The sequence below is a fragment of the Anabrus simplex genome, chromosome 1 (assembly GCF_040414725.1).
Source record: "Anabrus simplex isolate iqAnaSimp1 chromosome 1, ASM4041472v1, whole genome shotgun sequence".
NCBI lineage: Eukaryota > Metazoa > Arthropoda > Insecta > Orthoptera > Tettigoniidae > Anabrus > Anabrus simplex.
The window spans coordinates 865,274,349-865,298,936 of NC_090265.1; the positions used below are offsets into that span (position 1 = coordinate 865,274,349).

The 24,588-nt window shown below is 41.2% G+C and overlaps 1 protein-coding gene across 2 annotated transcripts in view; it reads left to right on the top strand.

Annotated features, from left to right (window-relative positions):
- The window catches only part of qtc (quick-to-court), a 310,644-nt gene that overhangs the window by 142,079 nt on the left and 143,977 nt on the right, over nt 1-24,588 (top strand). For both annotated transcript variants that reach the window (XM_067136479.2, XM_067136480.2), the window contains exon 2: nt 7,670-7,901. In XM_067136479.2, the coding sequence (XP_066992580.2) occupies nt 7,689-7,901 (213 nt within the window). In that variant the 5' untranslated portion in view covers nt 7,670-7,688. The remainder of the gene's footprint in view (nt 1-7,669; nt 7,902-24,588) is intronic.

A 24,588-nucleotide genomic window follows, 5' to 3' on the forward strand; every position in this document is an offset into this window, starting at 1 on the left:
CGGTTGGCCCATGCATTTCAATGGGCTTGGCAGACTGATATGTAATAGCAACTTCTGGCTCGTTGAGGAAAGCAACGGGAAACTACCTCACTCCTCATTTTAGTTCGCCTCTTCAGTGACGCCTAGGCTATCTATGACAGCTGTTGGCGGAGCTGTGGAGGATCAAACCAGCCTTCGGGCTGAATACCCAACATTCATACAAGATATTTATACTTTTATGGAATGGACAATTTTACAATAGGAGTTGCAAGATGATGCTATTACATTTGAAGAGTATTGTGAATTAAGCCCTAATACATTTAAACTATTGGTTTTATTTACGACAGAATACTTAATAAAATTAGATAAAGTCAGCTGACCATGTAACAAATGGGAGACGTATTTTAACCCCCTAAAAGCAAAGCCATCACCGTACGCTTCAAGTGGAATAGAGTGGTTAGTCCTTTGCCGCGAAGAATTAACCAGGTACTCGTTCGTTCGTAATCTGTTTACCCTCCAGGGTCGGTTTTTCCCTCGAACTCAGCGAGGGATCCCACCTCTACCGCCTCAAGGGCAGTGTTCTGGAGATTCAGACTTTGGGTCGGGGATACAACTGGGGAGAATGACCAGTACCTCGCCCAGGCGGCCTCACCTGCTATGCTGAACAGGGGCCTTGTGGAGGGATGGGGAGATTGGATGGGACAGGCAAGGAAGAGGGAAGGAAGCGGCCGTGGCCTTAAGTTAGGTACCATCCCGGCATTTGCCTGGAGGAGAAGTGGGAAACCACGGAAAACCACTTCCAGGATGGCTGAGGTGGGAATCGAACCCACCTCTACTCAGTTGACCTCCCGAGGCTGAGAGGACCCCGTTCTAGCCCTCGTACCACCTCCGGGAGTGGCAGCTAATCAAGCTAACCACTACACCACAGAGGCGGACAACCTAGTACTCAATTCTGAGAATCCCTATGTTGTGTGCCTTTCCTAAAGTAGAACTTAAATTTCTCGACATGCTGGCGGGGAATCCAACCCACGTCCTTCCGGGAGACTCGAGCACATATTTCTTCAATTGATTACCGTGAATATATCGTGGATAGCCTGGCTGACTAATGCTCAAGAGGTCTTTGGCACAATTGGACTGTAATGGAGTTAGTTTAGGGCTACCATATTATAAAATCTGAAAATGCCGACACATTTCGCTCACTAACAAACTCACTCGTCCGGCCACGCGGTGTAGGGGGCAACGCGTCCACCTGTCACACCGGCGGCCCTGGGTTCGATTCCCGACTGGGTCCGGTTTTTTAAATTGTAGATGGTTAATATCCCTGGCCTGGGGACTGGGTATTTGTGTCGTCCTTAACGTTCCTTTCCTCGCATTCAACACTCTGTACACTTCTTCCATTCCAATTACATGCAGGTTCATATCACATGGTGCAAGTAGCAAATAGCATTTTAAAATAAAATAAAAAGACTCACTCGGTGGGTGGGGATGGTAGAATAACACCCACGGTATCCCCTGCCTGTTGTAAGAGGTGACTAAAAGGGGCCCCAGAGGCTCTTGACGTGGCAGCGTGGGTTGGCGACCACGGCGCCTTTTACTGAGTCGTGGCATTGTTTCCGCTTACTTGTACCAGGCTCGTCACTTTCATCTATCCTCTCCGACCTCCCTTGGTCACTCTTGTTCTTTTCTGACCCCGACAGTATCAGGCTTATGAGGCCTATGGAGTCTTTCATTTTCACCCCATTCGTGGTCCAGGTCTTTCGATTTTCAGTGTCGGCCCCCTTCCATTTTCCCCTCTGATTAATGTTAATAGAGGAGGGTTGACTAGTTGTACTTCCTCTTAAAACAATAACCACCACGATCAACAGACTCCATGTAATGCTTTTACGGCCCGTACTTATAGACATGATATAGGCTTTAGGGCTTATGCCATGTCAAGAAAATAAGATGATATTCTTTACGTTTCACAGAGAACATTGCTCTGCGTCTTCATTATTCCTTGTTATTATACAAATAGTCCGCCTCTGTGGTGTAGTGGTTAGTGTGATCAGCTGACACCCCCGGAGGCCCGGGTTCGATTCCCGGCTCTGCCACGAAATTTGAAAAGTGGTACGAGGGCTGGAACGGGGTCCACTCAACCTCGGGAGGTCAACTGAGTAGAGGCGGGTTCGATTCCCACCTCAGCCATCCTCGAAGTAGTTTTCCGTGGTTTCCCACTTCTCCTCCAGGCGATTGCCGGGATGGTACCTAACTTAAGGCCACGGCCGCTTCCTTCCCTCTTCCTTGCCTATCCCTTCCAAACTTCCATCCCTCCATAAGGCCCCTGTTCAGCATAGCAGGTGAGGCCGCCTGGTCGAGGTACTGGTCATTCTCCCCAGTTGTATCCCCGACCAAGAGAGTGAAGCTCCAGGACACTGCCCTTGAGGCGGTAGAGGTGGGATCTCTCGCTGAGTCCGAGGGAAAAGCCGACTCTGGAGGGTAAACAGATGATGATGATGATGATGATGATTATACAAATAGCCAACATGGCCTGAAATTCAATTTCACTAAAGCAAGTCCTTTCACAGAATTGATAGTATTTTCTTCCGTGGTCCATTGCGCTTGCATTAGAGAAAAGGGTATTTCAACACTGGCATTGTGGTCTGGTATTCCTAAAATGAATTGACCATTTTCGCAAACTCTGCTTACTTTTCTTCAGTTTTGTAATATTTAATATATTCACCCATTTTTCTTTGCGTGACTCTACGATATGACGTAACATCTCGAAACTAGAACGTCGAACCGTTGAAATCAATTCCGCTGGTGTATAGCCAACTTCTGCACTCCTCATTTGCGCGAAGTTACAACAGTAAATATCGACCTTCATATGTACGAAACATAATAATAATAATAATCATAATAATAATAATAATAATAATAATAATAATAATAATAATAATAATAATAATAATAATAATAATAATGTCCGCCTCTGTGGTGTAGTGGTTAGCGTGATTAGCTGCCACCCCCGCAGGTCCGGGTTCGATTCCCGGCTCTGCCACGAAATTTGAAAAGTGGTACGAGGGCTGGAACGGGGTTCACTCAGCCTCGGGAGGTCAACTGAGTAGAGGTGGGTTCGATTCCCACCTCAGCCATCCTGGAAGTGGTTTTCCGTGGTTTCCCACTTCTCCTCCAGGCGAATGCCGGGATGGTACCTAACTTAAGGCCACGGCCGCTTCCTTCCCTCTTCTTTGCCTATCCCTTCCAATCTTCCCTTCCCTCCACAAGGCCCCTGTTCAGCATAGCAGGTGAGGCCGCCTGGGCGAGGTACTGGTCATACTCCCCAGTTGTATCCCCCGACCCAGAGTCTGAAGCTCCAGGACACTGCCCTTGAGGCGGTAGAGGTGGGATCCCTCGCTAAGTCCGAGGGAAAAACCGAACCTGGAGGGTAAACAGATGAATAATAATAATAATAATAATAATAATAATAATAATAATAATAATAATAATAATAATAATAATAATAATAATTTAAAAATATTGAACAAAGAGTATTTCCGAAGATATGCTGGCGCGACTATTTTAATTTTCAAAATTCGGGCATTCGGTAACCCCCTAAACATCATAGTCATCTGGTACTAAAGGAAGAGGGTGGTAATGCTATCGATAAAAGAATTCGTGAGAATGAACGGGTAAATGATTTTAACGTATCGGTAGCTTTTAAGCAGGCCATGCTTCCCAACGCCTGCCCCGTGGTGTAGGGGTAGCGTGCTTGCCTCTTATCCGGAGGGTCCGGGTTCGATTCCCGGTCAGGTCAGGGATTTTTACGTGGATCTGAGGGCTGGTTCGAGGTCCATCCAGCCTAAATGATTAGAATTGAGGAGCTGTCTGACGGTGAGATAGCGGCCCTGGTCTGGAAAGCCAAGAATAACAGCCGAGAGGATTCGTCGTGCTGACCACACGAGACTTCATAATCTGCAGGCCTTCGGGCTGAAGTGCCATGGGGTTAGGTTAGGTTAGTGCTTACCAACTCTCCGAGGTGCTCGTCAACATGTCCTCTATTGGCCACACACCGAGACGAACTTCAGTTTACACGGGCAGTAGGAAATGGGTACTTTTAAATTAAATGACGGTTGTTGAAGAAACAGACACTGACAATTTTACTAGGTCTGAAAATAGTGACTGAAAAGGGTAGAAAAATGTTATTATGACAATTATCAATGCATGACCTCCCTCATCTTCACTATTGCTAACAACGTGGACCATCTCGCACAATTTCACAATCGACAGTAAATAAAATCAGGCCATATGCCGTAGAGACTGTTCTTAAACAACATTAGGAGATGTACCAGTGCTCTACCACGTAATCACTTTTCTGAGTTCTCTTCTTAACGACACTATTAGGTTCTTCATTTTTATTTAACACATTTCTTGTTCGGATTAGGAAAAACATTTCGACTTTTCTCTATTAACGTCTGCATTGGTTCATTTATCAGGCATTTATTTGATTTTTTTTCTGAACATCCCACAAGCATTCGTATAGTTCATTGCATTATTTAGAGAACTCTTACCACCGGGTGATTTGGCCTTGCGGTTAGAGGCGCGCAGCTGTGAGCTTGCATCCGGGAGATAGTCGGTTCGAACACCACTGTCGGCATCCTTGAAGATGATTTTCGTGGTTTCCCATTTTCACACCAAGCAAATGCTGGGGCTGTATCTTAATTAAGGCCACGGTCACTTCTTTCCCACTCCTAGGCCTTTCCTATCCCATCGTCGCCGTAAGACTTATCTGTGTCGGTGCTACGTAAAGCATGTTGTATTAAAAATACCTCTTAGTTATCCCTGAAAGACATCGTGTATGTTGTACTGTACATCGCAAGCAGGCTACTCGCTAACTGGCTTACGGGCATTTCTGTACGAGCCAGCAACTTGCTGGCAACTTGGCAGCATGTCGACCAACCAGTCCACACACAACTGATGTCTTGTAGCGACTTACGAGCATGTTCGCTAGTGAGTGGCCTGGTTTTGGGGTTGCATCGATGATATGCAAACGAGTAATTCAAAGAAGAATGTAGTGACTGGACGTAGCGCTGGGGTAGGTCGAAAACCGTACGAAGGAGAAGCAGAAGAAGGAGACGATATTACGCAATGTTATGGCGTATTGTGTTCGCATCTACAACAGCAGAAACTTACGATACGTAGTTTTTTCTATTTTGAGGGTATCTACATGTGAGTTCGGTCTAACGCCCACACATATTTAAATATTCTGCCAAGTGTCACAAGTGCAAAATATTTTTGTTGACGTGTACGAAGAAAATATCCCAGGTTCATCCCAAATTTCATATCAATTTCAATGAGATGACAATCAAACGTGAAGTTACTGACATATTGTGTCTAATTAATAATGTTATTGGTTTTACGTTTCGCTAACTACTTTTACGGTTTTCGGAGACGCCAAGGTGCCGGAATATAGTCCCACAATAGTTATTTTACGTGCCACTAAACCTACCGACACGAGGCTGTGGTATTTGAGCACTTTCAAATACCACCGGAGTGAGCTAGGATCGAACACGCCACCTCGAGTTCTACCGTCTGAGCTATTCGGCCCGGAAACATTATGTTCATGTATGACACCAATACATTCTAAAGTAACCAAAGTCATCTCCGTACAGGCCATGAAGGCCCTGGGAATGGTGGAAGGTAAAGGCATCCACTATTTGCAACCTCAGCACTTGATGGGGTAGAGTGGTTAGCTCTACGCCCGGCCGCCTTTGACCCCAGGAATTAACCTGGTACTCATTTTTGGTGTATGCTGAGTGAACCTCAGGGCCATATGCACCTCCGGAAGTGGAAATCTCATTTCTAAAATTTTACGACTTCCTGACGGGGATTCGAATCCACGTCCTTCCGGGCGAGCCGAGTACACCTTTACCGCCTCGGCCAGGCAGCCCCTACCAATACATTCAATTATGGAAATTGCAGTAAAAACAAGTTTGCATTTTTCCTGAGTTGTGATCATTCATTCATTCATTCATTCATTCATTCATTCATCTACAGCAGGGTTTCGCAAACTTTAGCGGAATTTAGCGGAATTAGAAGACTGTCGGCGGAGAAATAAATAATTTAGCGGGCAGCGGATTTTTTGGCGGAATTCTAGATTTATTTTAGCGGAATTTGGTGTTTCATCCATTTCACGTTAAAAAAAAAATTGTTCTCCAGTCTTTCTCCGAGCTATTCCGTATTTCTTGTCAGGAGCTAACAGTCACATGAGGAAAACATGTTATTTGGATTTGATGTTACGACATCATGGTGTCAAATTTATAACGCGTATGAAAGGATACTTATCTCTTAGTTGACGAATGACGACAGATAATGAAACTGTGAGAGAGAAGCATTTATATTTATGCTGTGAAGGAAAACCGTCGAATGAACTGGCCTGTTCTGTGCATGGACCACTATGGACCCTGAGGTAGGGGATTCATCTAGTTTTCACCCGGCACTAAAACGCCTATAAGTTTTAGCTCACCGGCTCCCGGGCATGGGATTAACCCCAGTGAAACTCACAGATCACGTGAGTGCAGACATTTACTTTATTATTATTATTATTATTATTATTATTATTATTATTATTATTATTATTATTATTATTATTGCTCATTATTTAAGGTCGGATTTCTTGGCGGATTTTTAGCGGATTTTCAGTAGTATTTAGCGGATCTTGAAAATATAAGTTGGCAACACTGTTTGTGTGTCTGAGACTCCCTTAGCATATTGCATTCATGTCAAGGATCACCTAGCCACAGAGCATAATAATGAATTCAGTGAATTAAAGACAGAACTTTGAAATGTTACCAGGACTAATATTTACTTTTCTTTAAATTTAAATGTAAATTCATTTACCTACATAAAGATACTTTATATGTGTATAGAATTTATAAAACATTGTGACACTTGGCTAATAAATTACAACAGTCTGGATCTGGAAACTTACTGGAGAACATTCATTTGGTACAGTTGTGGATCAATGCGACGGATGGTGTTGTTTTCCAAAGACCAAGAGTTTTACAAGCGTAGTCACCCGGAACGAAGATCAGCCTCAACATTAGTTCCGTTTCTGTACTTCGTTTACATTTGTGTGAGAAAAGGTACACTCAAACAGGTGTGTTGTCACGAAACTCATTAAACGCAGTATTTCCTTTCTATAAATTTTAGGGAATAGGAAATGTCATGGATCCCAAAGTCGATCAGAGACGTGGAATTGTGATACAAGGTCTTCACAAGATACTGCCAACTTGAACCGTTTATCGGCCAACAATTACATATACTGTATGTAATTTATACAACAGTGAAGACATATGTTTCTAAATTTAGAATAAAGATTATGAATCGTGTGTGTACAATACATCATCGCTCTGCAAATACTTGCAACTTACATTATTATTGAGGACCCCTAGGTTTATCGTCGCGGCCCCCACGTGTCCGCGGACTACCGTTTGGGAATAGACGATCTACAGTATAAAGAACTTTAATTTCCATTACATCATTTTCATTAGAAATATAAACCTACCTTGTGACTGTTTCACGAATTGTGATGAAAGAGCCTTTTTACTGAAGATTAGTAGGTACTGAATGCAGTATTTTCTAGTACCTTCTGTAAGAGCTGCTAGTATTGAACTAAACCCTATCTTAATGCACGATGTGTTCTTACTTTCAGCTCGTTTCTCTGGCGGACTATGAACTCCGACAGACGCCGCAAGAGTGATCCGGTGGCGGGTGATAGTCGTATCCCGCTGCCTCGCCCCCGAACGTCCGCCCCAGCTCCTTCGCCGTTTCGACGCAGTAACTCTCTGCGCCTCAAAGCCATCAGCGAGACGACAGACAGCAGTGAAAGTGGCGGCACCAGGGGACCATGGAGAGCTAGACCGCTCAGTAGACACCGCAGTCTTGTGAGTAGCTCTCAACACTTTCTAGTGGTTGGTCGAGTGATACTTAGGAGAGATGTTCATACTTGGGCTTTAAAAAACTGGATAAATAATTAGAGGTTTATATCCATCATTAAAATCATTTTTAGACGAACATTGGACCTTATGTTTTCCGGGACGAGTGGTTCAGACTGTAGAGCGCTGACTTACTGAGGCCAAGGTGATGGGTTCAATCCTCGCTCAGTCCAGTGATATTCAAATACACCAGCCTCTTATCGGTAGATTTACCGGCTCGTCAAATAACTCCTGCTGCACGAAATTGCGGCACCTCGTCTCTAAAGTCGTAAAAAGTAGTTAGTGGGACATGAAGAGATGTCATTTTGCTTTATGTCCTACTAACTACCTAGGTAGTTTTACGGTTTTTGGAGACGCCGAGGTACCGGAATTTAGTCCCGCAGGAGTTCTTCTACGTGCCAGTAAATCTACCGACACGAAGCTGACGTATTTGAGCACATTCAGATACCATCGGACTGAGCCAGGATCAAACCTACCAGGTTGGGGTCTGAAGGCCAGCGCCTCAATCGTCTGAGCCACTCAGCCCGGCGGGATGTAAAACTAATTGCATGATATTTGACCTTACTGAATGTCGTCTATTATTAGACTATTATTATTATTGTTGTTGTTTTAGCCAAGTTAACTCGGATAGGTTTCTGGCGACAATGGGAGAGGAAAGGGCTAGGTGTGGGAAGGAAGTGCCCGTGTCCTTAATTAAGGTACAGTCTGCTTTGAAGAAAAGAAGCAACAGAAGACCATCTTCAGGGTTGCCAGTGGGGAGGTTCGAGTACATCATCCCCTGAATGCAAGCGCCCAGCCAGGCAGCTCGTACCACGTAACCAACTCCTTAGCTTCGTTGTAATTCGATTTGTCGTTAGGTCTCCTGTGTTGAAGAACACTGAGCAGGATATGATCAGCACTTGGATGGAAACGGAATATTTTGACGATGGTGGGAGCGATTTTTGTTTTAAGACAAGATAGGACTGGACTAGAGAGGAGGCAATTTTACTTGGTATGTACTTAAGTTCGAGCTCAGAATACCAGGTCGGAAATTCATCAGAACAAGACGCCTAAATCATCAGACACAAGCATAGTATAAGTATAGAATATAGTAAGCTGCGGAGCAGCCTGCAAGTCTGAAAAATATCCTCTATATTCATAGAAATGCCGGCCATGCAAGTCTAAGCTGTTACACAAACATAGGATTTTTGTCTGTACTGTAAGTTACGATTATTTTGCTTGATTGGATGGCATTTATGTTGCAAACTTTTTTAGAATGTATTGCACAAAATAATGGTACAGAGCTAATATTACAGTGTGTGCCATAAGTCGATAGGCACTTGTAGTAAAATGTTAATATTATTTCTATCTGTGGTATACCCAGAAGAAGATGGATGGATTGCATGCGGGAAGATATCGGAAGAAAGCAGTTCACACAGAAAATGCGATTTTGGACCGAGGGAAATGGAAAGAATTGTCAGAAACGTCGACCCCGCATGAACGGGAAAAAGACGAAAAAGAAGAATATTTATATATTTATTGAGAAACTCAACGACGTTCCAGATATTCTGGATTGCCGCAAGGGCAAAGTTTAGCTACGTAAAAAATGACAAAATTAAATTTGAACATTAACATCATCTAATACATAATAAAATTACAGCATTAAACATTTGGAAATACAAAAACAAATGAAAGAACAATGCATTCGTTATGAGGACATTAACGAGAATATACATGGAACTACTGTGAATACAGACGTGCTTTTAAAGTAGACAGAAATCCTCGTAAAGTACCAATTACCAGAAGATTGATTCTGGACTTCTGTAAGCCGAATCTGTTCCAGACATTCATAAAAGGCTTATGGGACCTTATTTTTTTTACTAGTCTGTTAACACTGATTATTCCATTGATATGCTGTTGATCTGGGAAAAAGGCCATTAATGAAATATGCGCAACAAATTCGATAAAATTGAATATGGCAACAAGATGGTGCACCCCTCACGACGGGCACATTATGAGTGACTTTAAATGATAATTGTCGCACATGGATTGGTAGAAGTAAAACCACAGACTGGCCTGAGAGTTCCTCAGATCTAAACCCAATGGAATTTTTAGTGTGGGGATACATGAAAGATCGAGGTTATTCAGGAAAATATATCGGGATCTGGAGCACTTGAAGAGTTGTTTTAATCTGAATTCATCAAATTATCATCTCAGAACATTTCTGGCTCCATTTTTGTTACTACTGATGGGAAAGGTACAAGAAAAAGTCACTGGGCTGAATTACAGTTACCTTGAGAAATATTTTACTCAATTACAAATTACTATTTCAAAAATTACAATTATAATTACTGCACAGAACGTCAGTTTTATAAAAATCGGTGACTTTTTTTTTTCGTATGGGGCCGGGATGATACAAAGTTTTTGCAAAGAAAAATATATTACATCACAGCTGATGTACCCGTGCTTCGCTACGGAATTCTACATTGTATACAAAATTCTGCGCTAGGTAGTGTACACGTTGTGAGCAAAATTGTATTAAGTTGCATAGCTCTTAACATTACCCTAGAAACGCGAAGGGGAAGTCACCAAACGTCTTTTCTCATATTAAGATTGGGTTAGGAAATTTTCATTGTAATGGTAGGCCCGCTTGCCTACCATCAGTCACAATCAGGTTGGGGAGTTTTCATTATAATGGCAGACACTCACTCTCCACCTGCCTTTTTACATCCTCAGAAAGATTGTCTTAGTGGTTTTCCCAACTGAAATGAACATAGATCATTACAATGACGTCAATAGAAATGGCGCGATTAAAAGCAATGATTTCATATGAAATACTCGATCAAATTAAAAAACTACACATTTTCTCACTTTTATCGAACAGTACTACGCTGCTGATCTAACAGTCCAAAGTTCCAGAGCTGGAATGACCAGGCCGCAGACAGCCGTGATCCGTGAACACTCTTCGTCTTTTTTTTCGGCGAAGGTTTTTTTGGGGGGGGGGTTCGAATAGTGGAGAGTCACAGCTGTTTCCTAGGCGTACCCGATGAGTCGGAAAACCTCAATTCACTACACTGGCGGAGGAAAAATCTATCTGACTTGGAGGTAATTTTTTCTTCCAAGCCAGAAGAGAAACCCCCTCTTCACTGCTAATTTGGAATAAAATGAATGTGGAGTTTTAAAAGTGAAGAGGAAGAAGCTTTTCTTAAGAAATGCCTCTTTTTAGGGTTGAATTTTGAGTTATTTAGTAAATTGTGGTACTATAGTTTGGATTAGGCCTAAATTGTAAGAATTCTAGACCAGGTCATACTACTACTACTAATACTACTATAAGAGCCTCTGCCTTAAGTACGAACACTACTAATTAAAAACAGCGCATCCGAGTAGGGATCGAATGGCTGGAATACTATGATGAGCCAGTGTGTTACGTACCAGCAGTATCAGAAAATGTATGTACCAGAGAAATGGCATGCTAAAGAAGAAAGTTTTCTAACTCCAATATTAAGTTAGGCTGTTATACTCGGCACGCAGCAGTAATCCTATCTATCGGAGTTGAGTGGCAGCAAAAGAGACAAAGAGAATCACAACAAACAATGGACAATTTAATGTTATTGTTGATCAATGTTATGCGCTCTCGATATTGACGGCCGTCACATTTAGTTTTCTTCCGACTCTTAAATACCACTCTTATCGTAGTCGGTACGGTGAAACTGAATAAAACATAAATGATCGGAAATTGTATTCTCTATAACTTTTGTTATGTAGTGCTTTTCGATAGGACCAATAACATGGGTATTAAATTAAATTTTAGTCCCCTTCCCCTAAACTACAATTTTATCCAGGGTGAATAAAATTGTTTATAGCTTAGACTGTAGTTTCTTATCCCCTGACTCTGTATACCGATTTTGATTAAATTCTGTTAACTCATTTTCTCGTGGCTCGGCGGTGATATCGACTTAGCAACAAAAATACAAATTCACATGAATATCTGTGTTGTCATGGTAAAAATGTATAAGACATAAAAGATCGGAAATTTAATTCTATGTAACTTCAGTTATGCAGTATTTATCGATAGGACAACTAATAATATGAATATTTGAGAATTAAATTTTAGGCCTTCCCCTAAACTACCATTTTACTCAGCGTGAATAAAGTGATTTATGGCCTAGATTGTAATGCCTCATACCCCGACTTTACATACCGATTTTCATTAAATTCGTGTCAGCAGTTTTCTCGTGATGCGTGTACATACATACATGCATGCATACATACATACATACATACATACATACATACATACATACATACATACATACATACATACATACATACATACATACATACATACATACATACAGATGGACAGACACACACAGAAATTACGAAAAAGTAAAATGTGCATTTCCTTGTTACTGTGGACATGATCGATAACGACAGACAACATCCTCAGCAGTGATAGATGTTATTCACGCTGAGTGAAATGGTAGTTTAGGGGAAGGCCTAAAATTTAATTTTTAAATATTTACGTTATTAGTGATCCTATTGGATTGAAAATTGGTATGCAAAGTCGGAGAATGAGCCACTGTAATTCAAGCTATAAGTAATCTTATTTACGCTGAGTAAGATGGTAATTTAGGGGAAGGCCTAAATGTAATTCTCGAATATTTATATTATTAGTTGTATCGATAAATACTACATAACCAAAGTTATAGAGAATTAAATTTCCGACCATTTATGTCTTATACATTTTTACCGTACCGGCTATGATAACACAGATATTCATGAATTTGCATTTTTGTTGCTAAGTCCATATGAACGTAGAGCCACGAGAAAATGGGTTCACAGAATTGAATGAAAATCGGTATATAGAGTCGGGGAATAAGAAACTACAGTCTAAGCTATAAACAAATTTATTCACCCTGGATGTAATTGTAGTTTAGGGTAAGGTACCTGAAATGTAATTTTTAAATACCTTCGTTATTGCTCCTATAGAAAAGGACTGCATAATAAAAGTTATGGAGAATACAATTTCCGGTCATTCATTTTTTATTCAGTTTCACCGTACCGACTATGATAAGAGTGGTATTTCAGAGTCGGAAGAAAACTAAATGTGAAGACCTACAATATCAAAAGCGCATAACATTGATCAACAATAACATTATATTGACCATTGTTTATTGTGATGATCTTTGTCTCTTATGCTGCCACTGAACTCCGATAGATGGGATTACTGCTGCGTACCGAGTATAACAGCCTAACTGAATATTGGCGGGAAATAGCCGGGGAGTTAGAAAACTTCTTCTTTAGCATGCCATTCCTCTGGTTCATACATTTTCTGATACAGCTGGTACGTAATACACTGGATCATCATAGTATTTCAGCTATTCGATCCCTACTCGACGCGCTGTTTTGAATGAGCAGTGTTCATACTTAAGGCAGAGCCTCACTTAGTAGTAGTAGTATGGCCTGGTCTAGAATAACAATTTAGGCCTTTTCCAAATTATAGCACCACAATATTCACTAATAACTCAAAATTCAACTCTGAAAAGAGCAGTTTCTTAAGACAAGGTTTCTTTCTCACTTTTATTAAATTCTACATTCAGTTTATTCCAAATTAGCAGTGAAGAGGGGGTTTCTTTTCTGGCTTGGAGAAAAAATTTGCCTTCAAGTCAGATAGATTTTTCCACCGCCAGTGTAGTTAATTGATATTTTCCGACTCATCGGGTACTCCTAGGAAACAGAATAGTAATTGGGCATAGTTTTTGCCCTGGGAGTCTCCACTATTCGATCCTCTCCCCACCGAAGAAAGCCGAAGAGTGTTCACTGATCACGGCTGTCTGCGGTTTGGTCATTCCAGGTCGGGAGTTTTGGACTGTTAGATAGGCAGCGTAGTCCTGTTCGTTAAAAGTGAGAAAATGTGTGGTGTTTCATTTGAACGAGTATTTCGTAATATGAAAGCATTGCTTTTAATCGCACCATTCCTATTGATGTCGTTGTATGTTCATTTCAGTTGGGAAAACCACTAAGACAGTCTCTCTGAGGATGTAAAAAGGCATTATAATGAAAACATCCCAACCTGATTGTGACTGATGGTTTGAAATTGGGTCTACCATTACAGTGAAAATTCCCTCAGTCTTCATATCAGAAAAGATGTTTGGTGACCTCCCGTCGCGTTTCTAGGGTAACGTTAAGAGCTATACAATTTAAGACAATCTTGCTCGCAACGTGTACACTACCTAGCCTAGAATTCTGTATACAATGTAGAATTCCGTAGCGAAGCACGGGCACATCAGCTAGTATTCCCTAAACAAGAACGCCAGTATTTGGCTCACTCATCGGAAAAAGGCACTTAACCTCGCTTTGGTATTGTGTCGAATACCTGAAGCAGTGCTGCACATGCCTCGTTCTTCCGATCCAATTCAGAATCCGATCATTCTTGAATGGGTTTAGACCGACATGGGTGCATTATGTAAGTCTTGTTTCAATTGCTTTTGCATTGTTGACCGGGGTATATCCAGTTCTGCAGATCGTTTATTCGTCGACTTTTTCAGCGATCTCTCCACGGATTCCTCGACGAGTTTGCATGCTTCTCCTCTGATAAAAGATCTGCCGCTTCTTTTCTTATCCTTCACATCACCTGTGGATAAGAGTTTGTTCCCGTCTCAAAAATATTTGTTTCGGAGGAAGATGCCAATGAAACTGTGTCAAAACGTCAGTACGCACAGCTTCACCAGCCTTCCCGCATTGGTTTCTGTCATGCACCAAACAACTCGCAATAATACGTTGTTAAATAGTGTTTGTTACATATGATCTGAAACAGAAACTAATATACACTTTCACTACAGTTTACATAGGGGTAACGGGACTTTGTGGCCACCCGCTAAAATGTAAGGATTAACATTCTACTTCCAAGAAGTAATTACAAGTAAAATTTACATTTTGTAAAAAGTAACGATTACAAGTAATTTGTTTTACAAATGGCTTTACGTCGCACCGACACAGATAGACCATAGACGTACAATATTATTGCGCAATATCGGGGTTTGTGCAATAAAATTGATAGTGTGTATTTAATATTGGAGGGTTGTGCAATATATTGTACGAAATCAAAAAAGTTTGAAATATATTGCGCAAATCGCAAAATACTGTGCTGTGTGTTGGCAATATTGTGCAATATCCCGTCCTCCCGCCAATTGGTATCAACAAGCGTTGGAGAAGGTATCGTGATGGCAGGCAAAAAGGAGGAGAAAAAGTTTATTTTGGAGTTTATCGAAGTGTACCATGGCCTTCCGGTTCTGTGGAACGTTAAGAGTAAAGCGGGGAGTTCATCATACAATTCACCATTCATGTGCAGAAAGTTTCGAAAATAATTTGGTTCCCCTTTTCTCAGTTCATTGAGTAAATTTTCAGGAGTGTATTCTACTCTGTCTAGAAATCACTGTTTGGCCCTTGTGCTTCTTTTCCGTTTCTACTTCTTTTTGGCACTTACGCCCACGGCGATCAAAACGCAGCAAAGATCAGTGTCACTCAATATAATCACCAAATAAAATATCGGCATGGAGTCACTATATATTGAAACGGTAACACCCTACGAGCATTCACGTTTCATTCTTTTATTAAGAGAAGCTCGCTAACACCCGGCCGTAAGCCTTTAAAACTTGCGCCGAGCGCACAGGCATAATGGGAACTGCGAGCAAGTTCGCGACGTTCCAGAACACCGGCCAAGGACAAGCGACGTCACGCAGAAGGTTCCTTCGTGTTCCATTGCTGCATGAACGAAATATAAGCGAGTCGCCAGCCTGGGGTAAGGCAGAATGTAAGCAGAAAGCCTGCAGTAAAGCAGAGGGAGTGCGCGGTATGCGACGGCAGTGGGCTGAAGGCAGAGAGTGGAGTGAGTCGGCAGTAAGCCGTGAGTCAGCGAGTGTGTGCAAGTAAGCCGTCGCGACATAATTCGTCTCTCGGTCCGGCTGTATATTTGAATTCGTTTAAAGACTGTGTTCTCGCCAGCTTGAATTCATTTAAAGACTGTGTTCTCACATAAACTGTGCCAGCTTTGAATTCGTTTAAAGACAGTGTTCTTGCATTAATTGTGCCAGCTTTGAATTCGTTTAAAGACTGTGTTCTTGCATTAATTGTGTCAGCTTTGAATTCGTTTAAAGACTGTGTTCTCGCCAGCTTGAATTCATTTAAAGACTGTGTTCTCACATAAACTGTGCCAGCTTTGAATTCGTTTAAAGACAGTGTTCTTGCATTAATTGTGCCAGCTTTGAATTCGTTTAAAGACTGTGTTCTTGCATTAATTGTGTCAGCTTTGAATTCGTTTAAAGACTGTGTTCTCGCCAGCTTGAATTCATTTAAAGACTGTGTTCTCCCATAAACGGTGCCAGCTTTGAATTCGTTTAAAAACTGTGTTCTCGCATTAATTGTGTCAGCTTTATTTCATTTAAAGACTGTGTTCTTGCATTAACTGTGCCAGCATTGATTTCGTTCAAAGACTGTGTGAAAGCAGCGGTAGTATTTCTAGCCAGCCTCAATTTCCTTTAAAGACTATGTCTATCCGTTGAACTGTGTCGCATTATGATCTTAAGTGCCAGTGTTAATCTAAAAATCACGACGTACGGGAATTTGGACTGTCATTTATTTCAACAAATGTATTATGCTGGTGGAGTACAGTGCAGAGACTGTACTCGATAAATTTAATTTTCTTTATGAAGTGCTCGATCACCGCACCTCGGAAGGTTCTAGATTGTTTCATTTGCGTATTATTCCAAATACGAACTGTGACTCTAACTTTATCCTTGCTACTGTGGGAACTATTTCGGCGTGCTTCGCCATAGGGAAGTGTCACACCAATACCCCACGACGTCAAATGTGGAAGCTCCACATTTCCCCGTTCCTGCCCCTGGTTCAAGTCATCAACACTAATACAAACACCAACGACGGAAGACAACGCCGACGCCGACCGCAAGACGACGCAGCCGCCGCGGGACAACGTCCTCTTCACGCCCTCAGGGACAAATCTACAATTCAGCTATAAAAGGTGACATAATTATTTGCCTATTTATTGAATAAACTGAAGGATCCACTTAATCATGAATTTTTCTTTCACTACCCTTCTCTCTTACTCTCTTAGCATGGGCCGTACACGCCTTGTCGTTCATCATGCTCTCCGATAAACTGAAGTACGGGCGTTCCTGTTACAGAGAGAAATAACAGTGAATAGTGGCACCCGTGACGTTGGGGCCAGATTAAAGAGAGTAAAGTGATAAAAATTAACTTTGAAATCAGTGATATCTTAACTTACCAATTCAAATAAAAGTGCATAGTACGTACGTTAATTCCAGTTCAGTGAATGTGTTAAAATTTTACGAAGTTCAATTCAATGACTTTGACGAAATTTTAAACTTTTGGCACAGAACTCTGATCAAGTTTATGGCACAAGTGATTATTTTTTTTCTTTCTCTTGCTATGTAAAACATTTCAGGCATAATGTTCATGCACAGGTTTATATAAATTTTGATATTTTGTGTTGGTGAAATTTTGAACTTTACCATTGGACAATAATGGTGATATTTAATTTTATGCACAAGTGTTTGATATTTTGTGTTGGTGAAATTTTTGAACTTTACCATTGGACAATAATGGTGATTTTACGTATGAGGTGAATGATTGTATTTTCTGCATTTTGTGAAAATAACGACATTAATATGGAAAATATACTAGCTGCCATCGAGGCTTTAAAACTCAGTCTAAATGACAGGATTACGGAAAGTAACACTAATCTCGGGCGTAGAATTGCTGAATCTAATAACACTTTAGGAGCTCAACTTAAAGAATCTAACAATACTTTAGGAGCTCAACTTAAAGAATTAACGCGACCCTGGAAGCCACTAAGGCTAGTATAGGTCAACTTAAGGAGGCTAATGAAGCAACTAATCGTAGTATCACTCAACTAAGGGAGGCTAATGAAGCCAACATTGTAAAATTGACAGAATCTGTTGATCAAAAATTTGCAGAAGTTAATAATAATTTGGAACGTAGGCTCAATAGTGCAGGTGCCGAAATTGAAAAAAGATTTAAAGAATCTAACAAAAGAATGGATTCTAAGTTTACGGAAATAAATGAAAGATTAACACGTGACTTAGAAACCATTAAGCAAGATATAAAATCACAAGTGGCGGAGGACTTAAAACTTGCTTTCCCGTCTTCTTCTCAGGAGGTCCTTAAAGAAGTAGAAAGCTTAAAGGAAGAATTTCAAGAGTCCCATGCTCAATTATCTCTTGCGCAAACTAAAATCGCGTCTATTCAAGACAAACTTCATGAATCTGTTAAAAATAATTTCATGAAGTTGGGAAACGAAATTACTCTTCTGAAAAGTCAGCAAGAGGAGGCCGATAAACGTGTCAAGACTCAGTTAGATAATGCTCACACGCAGATTACTCGTATCTGTCGCGATGTAGCAGAAGTCAAGACCGACATAGAGAAGGAGGTCAAGGAAATTGAGAATTCCGTACAGGGGAAAATTAAAACCCTAAAACTTGAACTCCAAGGGGGTATAGAAGCTCTCAACAGCAAAGTATCGCAAATCGAACAGGATGTTTCATCATCTAGCCTTCACAACACTAGTGGAGAATCCATGAATGTTTCCACAATTTTTAAAATAACTGAGGAAAAACCAGCCAAATTTTCGGGGAAAGAGGAGTATACTGCTAAGGAGTTTCTCCTCAACCTCGAAGAATTCTTTCAAGAAAATCACGTTAAGACCGACCGTCGTTTACGAATAGCATCTCGATTGTTAGAAGGCAAGGCGTTAATGTGGTTTACCGCTTTTAAATTCAGTATTAACACTTACGAAGAATTTAAGGAAGCCTTACTTAGACGATTTTGGAGTGCTGAGGCTCAGCACCTGATAAAACTTCAATTATACTCTAGAAAGTATAACACGTCCGTCAATTCCTCGCGATATTCAGATTATCTCATATCTCAGCTTAAAAAGATGCAGTTTTTCGACCCTCCTTTACCGGAGCAAGAACTTATTCAGGTCATAACGCTGCAATTTCCACCAAATGTTCAGGAAATATTGGTGGCAGCAAATGTCCAGGACTTGGAGCAGCTCGATGATGTCCTGAGGAAACTCGATACTGCGCACACTCAGAGCGCAGCAAAAGCAGGTCGAACCAAAGAAACTACAACCTACTTTACGGAAATGAAAACTCCGGTTCAAGTAAATCCAGAACCGCGAGAAGAAAGAGAAACTCGCCGAGATATTCCGTTTCGGTATAGAAGATCTAGGAATCGCCCCTACGAAGGGAGGGCTAAGTTTCAACCTGGACCTTCATGGAGGCAGGCAGCTAATCAACCCAATGATAATAGGAACTCCCAGCGGGAAGAATTAGAGAAACGTTGGAGAGAGACTACGGAGTATGTAAGGAATAAGAACAGGGAAGAGGGTTTACCTGGAGCAGCTTCTTTGGAATACCAGGCAGAGATACAGAAAAGAAATGAGAGAACGGAAATGGATCCAAGAGCTACGGGTACAAAAAAAAAACTTTGTCGAAGCAATAAAGAGACTGCCTGAAAACCCGGAGGGAGGAGAAGTAGTATGTAGCGCACTCATTAACCATTGGTATTTAGAGGATGCAGATTTACTATATGAGGATTCAACACCACGACAGCCTCAGATACAACGCGGCTTACCGATCATTATCATTAAGTTAGGCAATATGATTGTCCACTCTCTAGTAGACTCGGGATCGCAAGCCTCACTAATTTCGCAGAAATTAATAGATGTGGCGCAGGAGACGACCTACATCTCCATCTTGCCGGTTGCTCAAGTTAAGGTTAAAGGCATAGTTCCTGACAAAGCTATTAAATGCAAATTCCAGGCGTTTCTTGAGTTAGAAATTGGTGGTGTTAAGTTCCAACATCTATTTTTGATTTTGACGCAAATGAAATTTGACTTAATTCTTGGATCAGACTTTCTCATTCAACATGGGGGAATCATTGATTATCCCGCTAATGTGATTAAATTTTTCCACGTCGAATCTGTAGGGCTACAGTTGGTTACTTATAATGACGTGAAGAATCCGGAATGTGAGACCCCGGTGGGCATAGTAGAAGGCAAGATGAGCGAGGCTCCGCCTGTCGAAGAAAGCGTCCACGAAGAGGGGCGACCCGAGGAAGTGGGACCCGTAGAGGACCAGATGGCGTCCATTATCGATGACGAGTTTAACGAGGACCACTACAACTTCACGCTTTTCGCCAATGTAGCTGAAAGCCCAGATTACGATGATGATAAAGTAATAAAGGCAATCCAAGAGCTTTTTAAGAAGTTTCCAGATGTATTTTCTGAGAAACCTGGAGTCATTAAGGGTTTCAAGCACCACTTAGATGTTACTGACACATCACCTTATAAGAAACGGCCTTATCCGATACCCATGAAGTACTTGGAAGAAGCACGGGTCATCATTAAACAGATGGAGAATGATGGAATCATATCAAAATGCGTCACACCTTACATTAATCCTCTGGCTATAGTGAGAAGACTGTTCAAGTTTTTGAAATACTTTACTAGGAGATGAGCGAAAAGAAAATCGCCCAGCAATTTTCTTTTTCCCGAGCAGGGGGGGAGATGAAACGGTAACACCCTACGAGCATTCACGTTTCATTCTTTTATTAAGAGAAGCTCGCTAACACCCGGCCGTAAGCCTTTAAAACTTGCGCCGAGCGCACAGGCATAATGGGAACTGCGAGCAAGTTCGCGACGTTCCAGAACACCGGCCAAGGACAAGCGACGTCACGCAGAAGGTTCCTTCGTGTTCCATTGCTGCATGAACGAAATATAAGCGAGTCGCCAGCCTGGGGTAAGGCAGAATGTAAGCAGAAAGCCTGCAGTAAAGCAGAGGGAGTGCGCGGTATGCGACGGCAGTGGGCTGAAGGCAGAGAGTGAAGTGAGTCAGCAGTAAGCCGTGAGTCAGCGAGTGTGTGCAAGTAAGCCGTCGCGACATAATTCGTCTCTCGGTCCGGCTGTATATTTGAATTCGTTTAAAGACTGTGTTCTCGTCAGCTTGAATTCATTTAAAGACTGTGTTCTCACATAAACTGTGCCAGCTTTGAATTCGTTTAAAGACAGTGTTCTTGCATTAATTGTGCCAGCTTTGAATTCGTTTAAAGACTGTGTTCTTGCATTAATTGTGTCAGCTTTGAATTCGTTTAAAGACTGTGTTCTCGCCAGCTTGAATTCATTTAAAGACTGTGTTCTCACATAAACTGTGCCAGCTTTGAATTCGTTTAAAGACAGTGTTCTTGCATTAATTGTGCCAGCTTTGAATTCGTTTAAAGACTGTGTTCTTGCATTAATTGTGTCAGCTTTGAATTCGTTTAAAGACTGTGTTCTCGCCAGCTTGAATTCATTTAAAGACTGTGTTCTCCCATAAACGGTGCCAGCTTTGAATTCGTTTAAAAACTGTGTTCTCGCATTAATTGTGTCAGCTTTATTTCATTTAAAGACTGTGTTCTTGCATTAACTGTGCCAGCATTGATTTCGTTCAAAGACTGTGTGAAAGCAGCGGTAGTATTTCTAGCCAGCCTCAATTTCCTTTAAAGACTATGTCTATCCGTTGAACTGTGTCGCATTATGATCTTAAGTGCCAGTGTTAATCTAAAAATCACGACGTACGGGAATTTGGACTGTCATTTATTTCAACAAATGTATTATGCTGGTGGAGTACAGTGCAGAGACTGTACTCGATAAATTTAATTTTCTTTATGAAGTGCTCGATCACCGCACCTCGGAAGGTTCTAGATTGTTTCATTTGCGTATTATTCCAAATACGAACTGTGACTCTAACTTTATCCTTGCTACTGTGGGAACTATTTCGGCGTGCTTCGCCATAGGGAAGTGTCACACCAATACCCCACGACGTCAAATGTGGAAGCTCCACATTTCCCCGTTCCTGCCCCTGGTTCAAGTCATCAACACTAATACAAACACCAACGACGGAAGACAACGCCGACGCCGACCGCAAGACGACGCAGCCGCCGCGGGACAACGTCCTCTTCACGCCCTCAGGGACAAATCTACAATTCAGCTATAAAAGGTGACATAATTATTTGCCTATTTATTGAATAAACTGAAGGATCCACTTAATCATGAATTTTTCTTTCACTACCCTTCTCTCTTACTCTCTTAGCATGGGCCGTACACGCCTTGTCGTTCATCATGCTCTCCGATAAACTGAAGTACGGGCGTTCCTGTTACAATATTCCAACGCATATTGTACGTCTATGACCGCTTTGCATAATATATTGCACAACTATCAATATTATCTCCACACGATTCTATTTATTGCACAAACTCGATATTTGTGCAATAATATTGTACGTCTATAGGCAGCTAACAATATATTGTACAATCCCTTTTGCGCAATAATATTGCACGTCTATGGGCCCTTTTACGGCGACGATGGGATAGGAAAAGCCTAGGAGTGTGAAGCGGCCGTGGCCTGAACTAAGGTACAATCCCAGCATTTGTCTGTTGTGAAAATAGGAAACCACGATAAACCATCTTCAGGGCTGCCGACAGTGGGGTTCGAACTCACTATCTTCCGGATGCAATCGCACAGCTGCGTGCCCCTAACCGCACGGCCAACTCGCCCGGTACGAGTAAAAATTACTAAAAGAATAGTATTCGTTACAAGTAATTTGATTACTTTTACTCAATTACGGTACTTCCCATTTGTGCATGTTACTTATATATTGTAAATGAAGGCCACATTGTGCTGACTCCATGTGATCATGTGGCATAGGCTACAACTATCTATCTGTGGTCATTATTAGATATTATATTATTAGTCAAGTTACGTATGGCCCACCTTTTATTATTATTATTATTATTATTATTATTATTATTATTATTATTATTATTATTATTATTATTATTATTATTATTATTATTATTATTATTATTCATTCACTTCCATTTACAGACATACACTGGGTAGGATAAGGTTCCAAAGCACTGCACTAGATTCTGCCTTCTTCTTGGATCACTATGCTGCTGTTTACGCTTACGCCTCTTGCTTCGATGTTTTTCACTATAGCGTCCCTTAATCTTATTTCTTCAATTCTCTTTCCACTCATCATTGTCTCGAAGGTTTTCTTCGGAATCCTCTCGTTGTGCATTCACATGTGTCCAAACCTCCTTACCCTAGAGATGCCCTGTCAGTTCTTTGTTGCAATTTACGTATATCGTATTCTGTCTCCTGTGATCTTTTCTTATATGGTATGTTTCTTAGGAACTTCATTTCTACTGCTTGAATCCTGCTCTTGTTTCTCTCAGATCCAAGCTGCTGAAATGTACGTATTATTCGTATAAAATTAGATGAATACAGGTAGGATCTTTTTGCATATCGTTCCATATAATGTCCCTGTTGTACTAGTAGAATAATAATTACCAGGTGGTAATGAAGCCAGAACTCTAAATGGGCGATATATTTCTGAGTTTTCAGTCATTTTGTAGGATAGATACCAAGTGTTTAACCAGAAATAGTTTACTTTATTTTATTTTAATTGTCGAATGGACTTTTTTCTGCCCTTCAAAAATTCAACTACCCATTTCGAATCCGAACACGCGTGTAGGGAGTCGTTTCCCTGAAATACTCTCGCGTTGGAAGGATAGCTGCTTTATGAGGTAGGGGCAAGTAAGTTACTATGGGAATCAATAACTCCTGGGATGGAAATGCTGGGCGTTGTGGCAGAAAGTTATTGTAAGGAAGACAAATGTATGGGACGAGATGTAATGAGATTCTGCTCTTAAGAACTGGTCACTTAGTTCACTCCATCAATTTCACTCATCCGGTGAAATCTGACTAACTTGTTACTCATGCAGGCATGAAGCTGATCACTCACTTGGAACTTGTGTTCTAGCTGAGATAAAACTTGTCTTGTCCCCAATGTAATTAGTATTCTGCTTACTGAGTTCACAGTTTTAAAATCCATGTGTAGAAATATGCCTATTTGTTCTGTTTTTTAGAACTCACATGTTTTTAAAATAAATGCAAGATAAATGAAGAAAAACACGACCAAAAAGCAACCGAAGTGAACATTTTACGTACGCATATAATGTTTGCTCGGTTCCTCTACAAACACAAACAACCACCACTTTAATTGTTCATGGATTTATGTTTTGTAAATTTTCTTTGATGAGTCATTTCTTAGCAAACAGTTGTCCATTAACTGTCAGTCCTGTGATCATAAGCCACAGTACCTATGAGTTTACATGGAATCTACATAGGTGAGAATTTCTATTTCAACGTTCTCCCTTGCTTTAGCCAGGATTCGGCTGCCTCTCTTTGGCGAGAAGCCAGATGAATGAACCATCACGTCTCCTAAGCCATTTCTAGTGCATATCTAACGGGTTAAGGATTGTTTCATTATCTTGTGTTGTATGTTGGGTATTCAGCCCGAAGGCTGGTTTGATCCTCTGCAGCTCCGCCAACAGCTGTCATAAATAGCCTAGGCGTCACTGAAGAGGCGTACTAGGGAAATGAGGAGTGAGGTAGTTTACCGTTGCTTTCCTCACCGAGCCAGCCGTTGCTATTACATATCAGTCTGCCAAGCCCACTGAAATGCATGCATATCCTATTTAAATCTTATT